We start from the raw sequence: 7,293 nt of genomic DNA on the forward strand, positions 1-7,293 counted from the left end.
TACTGTGTGGTGTGTGTATGTGTTTGTATATGTCAGGGTTTGTGGGAGGGTTTTAGGAGAAAAGCAGAAGACACATTAGACAGCTTGGTCCTGGGCTGATGGAGGGAGCTGTCCAAAACATGAATAATGCCAGACCTATTATAGCTTTGCCAGCTAACCAGAATTCACTAGTGTCCCTTGGACAATTCCAGAAAGGGAAATGAATGAGGCAAGAAACCAGCTGCAGAACCGTAGAATATCATCTAGAAGGGCCCTTGGAACATAAAAGCTTGAAGGAACTATAGAACTTATGATATTAGAGCTGGAAGAAAGCTTCCATGTGTCCCTGCAACCCACTTTTGTAGGAAAACAAATAAATCCTGAGGTTGAAGCAAGTAACTTATTCAAAAGTCATAAAATGAGTGCTGGTGGCACAGTTTAGATCAGAACTTAAATCTCTTGACTTCCAGTTTAATATCTGTCCTTTTTCCTTACCTGATGTCTCTCCCCCCCCATTCTATCTTCATATTCTTAAATAGCAAAGGAGACTAGTCTCCCCAAAGCAGGCCTGTCATATACCCTGAATAGTGGTAGATGTGGTAGAGTAGAGAGATCATTGGGTCTGGAGTGAGAAGACCTGAATTCAAGCTACATAAGTCTCAGTTTTCTTCTCTATAAAATAAGGAAACTGAGCTAATAATCTATAATGTCCTTTCCAGCTCTTAACTGTAAAATCCTCTGACTTGCTAATTCAATTATGGTCAGAAATCGAATCCAGATGTTCAATCATTTTCAGATCATTCACCTGTATAGGAGACAGGAGCTAATGGCTAACACTGAGGCTTGCACCTGGTTAGAGACCACCCCTCTTTCTCTCGACAAGAGCCAGGCCATGTAGAGCACTCTCACATCCCAGGTGGGTGCGCTGGATACAGACTTGTACATAAGCTCGAACTCATGCCTCTAACTACTCCCAAGAATATACTGCCAAGTTTTCGACTCCTTGGTGGATTAGAAGTCCTAGAAGCTCCAGCCAAAAGATGGGATGGAGATGGAGGTGAAGGTGTGTGTATGTGTATGTTGACAGCTTCGCGAGAGAGGACCCCGAGCCCTGACTGCAGGTGCAATGGGAGGTGGATAAAGCACCTCCCTGTGCTGTATGTAGTTGCTTGGGATGGGATGGAAAAATTACGAAGGCAAGGCCAGACCGTGGTGGTGGGAAACTAGCTTCACTGTTGCGGATCTCAGCCTCAGAATCACTGCTTGTCCACCATCCCGCAGGTTAGCGGGCGGGTAGGGCGGGTCGATGAGTGCAAACCTGTGGAGAGAGAAAGAGGTAGCTTCGCAAGCAAAGACCCTCAGAGTGTGGGAGGCTCAGAAATCCCTCTTTTCTGGAGGAGAGCTGTGGAGTGGAGGTAAGATCTATAGGGAGCTTTAGTCTCCTATAGGGGACAGAAGAATAGTGGCGTGTGTGTGTGTGTGTGTGTGTGTGTGAGAGAGAGAGAGAGAGAGAGAGAGAGAGAGAGAGAGAGAGCGCCTTAGGGGGCGGGGCCGCACCTCCCCCAGCCTCTCCCTTGGGGTGGGAGCAGAGGCACATGGGGTCGCCCACCCGTAGTCCGTTGGACCCCCAAAACGCGCTTCTGGGTTTTTTCGCTTCCTTGGGTTTCGGGACCAGCTCGTGGCGCTAGGATCGCGGGGAGCTTTCGGTGGCAGTGGCGGCCGCAGGAGGAGCAGGGGAAGCGGCGGCCCGGCATGCTCGGCTAGGGGCCGGCTGCCAAGCAGTGACGCAGCTATGGGCCGTTGCTAAGGGCCGCCTTTATAAATAACCGGTGAGCGAGAAACTTTAGCAAGTCACAGCCGCGCACGGGACCCGGAGGGACCAGATGGTCCGGAGCAGCCACAGCCACAGCCACAGCCACAGCCACGGTAGCAGCGGCCAAAGCAGCTACAGCAGCCGCAGCAGCAGAGCTGAGCACCGCAGAAGCCTGCCCCAGCACGGTGTCCCGCACCCCGGCAGCAGTGACAGCACAGCTCCTGGGGATCCCAGAACGTCTGACTCAGCTTAAGCCTGGAAGCAGCCTCCGTCCCTGTGCCGGAGGATTGCAGCGGCCGGGGCGGAGGGGGGCCGCGAAAACCATCAAGCCAAGCCTCCTGCTCCAGCGTGCTCCCTTCTCCCTCCCCCCCCTTTCTCCCTCCCCCTTCCCCTTCCTCTCTCCCCCTTTGCTTTCATGCAACGCCTGGTGTCCTGGGACCCAACATGCCTCCCTTTGCAGCCTCCGGCCTTTAAATCCATGGAAGTGGCGAACTTCTACTACGAGGCGGACTGTTTAGCTCCTTTCAAGCTGCACCCGCCCCGACCCGGGGGCCGTTCTATGAGCGAGCTCAGCATCGGCGACCACGAAAGAGCCATAGACTTCAGCCCCTACCTGGATCCGCTGGGCGCCCAGCAGCCTCAGCAGCCGCCGCCGCCTCCCCCAGCAGCGGGGGGGAACTTCGAGCCGGCTCCTCCCGCCTCCTCCGCCGCCTCCGCCTCCTCCGCTCCCGCCTCCTCCGGCCACCCCCACGCGCACCCTCCTCATCCCCCCCACCACCACGATTTCCTTTCTGACCTCTTCGCGGACGACTACGCCAAAGGCAGCGGAGCCGGCTGCAAGAAGCCGCCGGGCCCAGACTACAGCTACCTGAACCTGGGCCGTCTCGCTCAGCAGAGCTCCAGCAAAGGCGGCTTGCACCCTCCCGGCTGCTTCACGCCCCTTCAGCCACCGCCGCCACTGCCACCGCCGGGGGCGGGCGAGCTCAAGGCCGAACCCGGTTTCGAACCGGTGGCGGACTCAGTGCCTTGCAAGAGAAAAGAGGACTCGGCGACGGGGCCGGGCGGGGGCATGTCCGCCGGCTCGCCCTATGCCATGCGCTCCTACCTGGGCTACCAGTCAGTGCCAAGCGGCAGTAGCGGCAACCTGTCCACGTCGTCTTCCTCTAGTCCCCCCGGCACCCCGAACCCGACGGAGGGCAAGGCCGGAGGCTGCTACCCGGGGGGCCCGACCCAGTTGCCAACCAAGAGCAAGGCCAAGAAAAGCGTGGACAAACACAGCGACGAATACAAAATCCGCCGGGAGCGCAACAACATCGCCGTGCGCAAGAGCCGCGACAAAGCCAAGATGCGCAACCTGGAAACGCAGCACAAAGTGCTGGAGCTGACTGCGGAGAACGAGCGACTGCAAAAGAAGGTGGAGCAGTTGTCCCGAGAGCTGAGCACGCTCAGGAACTTGTTCAAACAGCTCCCCGAACCCTTGCTGGCCTCCTCTGGACACTGTTAGCCCAGCGGCCCTCTGGCAACCCCAGCTGCCGCCACCGAGGGGGAGGCCTCTCATCCAGACGGCCAGCTCCTTCTAGGACACTTGGCCTGGGAGCACTTGGGGTGATCGTATCTGGCAGCCACTGACCACCACATCTGGAGACTGCTAGCTTCAGGGCTGTTTGCTTCTGCTCCCGGGTGGGACAAATCTATCAAAAAGGAGAGAGGGCAGAGACTCGAAGATTTATTTGGTGGGTGTTTGTGTGGGGAGAGGAGAATGGTAGGTTGTTTTCGAGACGGGCTGCTGGGGGTTGTTTTAGATTCATATTTGAGTAAGGGCCTGGCGAGAATGGCACCATCATCCTCTGTTGTTTCCCTAATCCTTCCCGATTCTGCTATCGCCCGCCCCCCCCCCCCCCTTACTCTCCGCCACCCAAACAACCCCCAAGTCAGAACCTTCACAGATTCCTTTTCCCGTCAGCCCCTGGCGACGTTTGCAAAATTTCTGCACCTTGGTGGTTGACGGAATTGGCTTTCTTGTTGGTAATTTTATTGTTTTATATATATATATATATATATAAATATATATATCCCCCCCTCCCACCAAGCAAATGTTCAGATCCGGGATCTCTGCGAATTTATGGCATAGCGTTATTTAAAAAAAAACAAAAACAAATTATGTATATATACACATATGTATATATACATAGATATAGTTGAGCGGAGAAGGGGGGCGGCGGGCAAGCAAACAGAAAGTGAGTGATGCAATCTTTAAACATGGCTGGGAACGACTGTGTACACAACTGATGTAACCACGTGTAACTGTCAGTCATGGATTGAGTAATCTGTTAAAGATGTTCCTACGTTTTTTTATTATAAAGAATAATCTATTTCTATAAGGAAAGAGGCATCTGTATATTTTGGGATCTCTGCGTTTGAAGCATTAATAATGAACAATTTTAATAAACTTTTGCGTCTAGTAAAAGATCCTTGGGGGGGCAGTGGTTTGCTTTTTTGAATTTTTTTTTTTCACAAAAGTCTTCCCTCCCCTCCTCCCTCCCCTCCCTTTAAAGCCCTTAGGTGGGGGACTTTGAGATAGGTCTCGAGGAAGTGGTTGGAGGCAGCTGTTTTCAAGGACAGAGCAACTTGCTAGAGGCTGGACTTTGAATGACTCAGCAGAATTATGGTAGGAGCGAGGGTGACCCACGGGGCTGTTTGGAATTGGTCTTGGGAGAGAAGTTCCCCTCTTCTTTCTGCATAGAGTGCCATCATCTCAAGAGCTTCCTCATTTCGGGGTGGGGGGTTCTTGGGGGGGAGGAAGGGAGAGAGGTAGAGAGAGGGAGGGAGAGAGAGGAGAAAGGGAGAGGAAGAGGGAGGGAGGAAGGGAGGGAGGGAGGGAGAGAGAGAGAGAGAGAGAGAGAGAGAGAGAGAGAGAGAGAGAGAGAGAGAGAGAGGGAGGGGGGGGGGGGGGGAGGGGGAGTGGGGGGATGGGGATGGGGTAATGGTTGTGGGGAGGATGGAAAGAGAAGAGGCGGGGCTATTTACTGTAGTCCAATCACAAGATGGATCTGTATTTGCTCTACCAGCCACAGAACAGAGGCATAAGTAAAGATCGTGCGAGTAAAGGGGAATTGACTGAGATTCCTATCCTCTGCCGACTCAAAGGGAGACTGGGGAGAGGGAAAAGAGCTTGGTTTTCTTTGCTGAATCACAAGGCTAAGCTAAGAGAGGGAGGGGGAGGGGGAGGGGAGGTAGCAAGTTTTGCCCTGAAATGACGGTTTATGTTTTGACATCTTGAGCTAAAACTGTATCCAAGAGTTAGGAAACGAATTTTTAAAAAAAGGATTTCAGAGAATTACATATATTCGAGCAGGAACCTCCATTTAGTCCAGTGCTATTTTGGGGCAAGGGGGTCTGCCTTTTTATCCAATTAAGGCCCTGAAAAAAGTGATTTCCAAGGTCACACGACATCAGTGACTGATCCACTAGGATTCAAGTCTTTTGGTTCCTAGATTAATGATACTTTAAAGTTTTTCTACGTTGGAGGAGGGGAAGAAGTAGAATTTGGGGGATTGGTGAAGTCTGTTTTGGCATTGGTGTGAAAATGTGGAAGTCTAGGTTAGCTAGGGCAGATGGGAGGAAGAAATTGCAATTGTTAGCTACATGGTTTATCTTCATACCTGTTACCTCCTCTCCTTTTTTTCTTCACCCTTTTCATTTAAAGACCTAAATCCAAGGCTGAAGCACCCGAGGGAGAACGAGGTTTTTGGAAAACTCTTTGTATTTCCTCCCCTAGTCTGAATCCAAATTTGGGCTTTGGGCCCTGGGAGATGAGATCCAAAGGGGAGAGAAGGGTAAAAGAGAGTTGACTACAGAATCTGTCTTGTGGGTGACACTTGTTAGCATGGACTCACTGAATATTAGAGAGCTAAAAGGGAACTTGGATACAAAGTACATAACACATTATAGTTGAAAAGACTCGAGTTGAGACCAATCTCTCATTTTATAAAGGAGGAAACTGATATAGTCTGATCCTGATACAGTTTTGGAGTTGTATTTGGATTAAGTTTGGAACTGGATTCAGATCTCAGCTCTTTACTTATTAGGTGATATTGAACAAGTTGTTTTCCATCTTGGGACCTCAGTTTCCTCAGTTGTAAGATGGAATCAGGGACTCAAGATTTTTTTAATTTGTAACAGACCCTTTGGGCAAACTGGTGAATCCTATAGTTCCCTTCACTGAATAATTTTTTTAATGTATAAAATTATATAGGATTTTAAAGGAAACCAATTATCTCAAAATACAGTTATCAAAATATTAAAAAGAAAACAGGTTCACAGATACCAGGTAAAGAACTCTTGGACTGGATGAACTTTAAGGCCTCTTCTATCTCTGACATTTTCTGATCCAGGCAACTTGGAGAGAGTGCCTTGGCCACACAGGTTTGGTGACACTAATATTAATAGCTGCTTACAAACGCAAAGAAGGAGCCAATAATGTTCGAATAGAGAAATGTGCTTTGCTCTCACTTTTTCTGGAGCTAAATAATGCCTTTCATTCAAAACCAATCTTCCAAGATACACTCATGGCTGATTAGGGCTCACCCTCCAATGATGGTGGAATTGAACTAAAAGTCTGAAGATCTTAATTTAGATCTTGATTCTGCTGTTTACTAGCTATGTGACTTTAGGCAAATCTCTTGGACTCAGTTTCCTCATATATAAAATGAGAGGGTTGGTCTAGATCAGAAGTGTTAAAAAGTAGGACTTCATGGGATCTATGACACTGCCAATTATGCCCAGAACCAAATTAAGATGTAATTGATAAATTAAAAAAATAAAAATACAATAAAACATAGATAATATATTTTAAACTAAGTCAATATACAGCCCATAAGGGATCCTTATATATGGATTTGGTGACTTCCATATCTATTTGAGTTTGACATCTCTGGGTTAGATCATTTCTATGATTCTTTCTGACACCTCATGATTCTAAGGATTCCTTCACCCTGGACCTTCTGAGCCACTAGCCAACTCGGGTTCTGGAGAGCTTCCAGTAATTCTCTACTCATGCCTCCCGAGGCCCCTGTTGCCTCACTCTGAAAACTAACAGCAAAATTTCCCAGTGCTCTAGTTAAAACCTGCCACAATATATTGAAATGTTTTCCTTTCCTTCCTGCCCCTGAGTAGCTCCAGGTTTCAAGGTTGCATACATGGCTTGTATCTGCAGTGGTCCAGCATTTGCAGAGTAGCAGAAGATTTTGTCAATTGAGTGAATGTGGTTGAGGACTTTCTATGTACAGCCATTGTAGGGGATGCTGGAACAGAAATCAGAGAATCACATTTTAGAATGGGAAATTACTTAAAAATTGTCACATCATGGAATTATGGATTTTCTTTCTATGGCACGTTCTGGTTTACAAAATCCTTTCCTTATAAATAACTTTGAGTTTGAAGTTTAATTCGAATTGTCTTTGTCTTATTGTCCCTATGGATGAAGAAAGTGAGGTTCAGAA

General features: G+C 49.0%; 1 protein-coding gene across 1 annotated transcript; it reads left to right on the forward strand.

Moving 5' to 3' along the window:
• The first annotated feature begins 1,807 nt into the window (after positions 1–1,807).
• Positions 1,808–4,263, forward strand: CEBPB (CCAAT enhancer binding protein beta). Its single transcript, XM_012539705.3, has one exon. It carries the CDS (start codon positions 2,208–2,210, stop codon positions 3,294–3,296), a length of 1,089 nt encoding a protein of 362 aa, XP_012395159.2. The 5' UTR covers positions 1,808–2,207; the 3' UTR covers positions 3,297–4,263.
• The last annotated feature ends 3,030 nt before the right edge of the window (positions 4,264–7,293 follow it).

This window comes from Sarcophilus harrisii, chromosome 2 (genome assembly GCF_902635505.1).
Source record: "Sarcophilus harrisii chromosome 2, mSarHar1.11, whole genome shotgun sequence".
Taxonomy (NCBI): domain Eukaryota; kingdom Metazoa; phylum Chordata; class Mammalia; order Dasyuromorphia; family Dasyuridae; genus Sarcophilus; species Sarcophilus harrisii.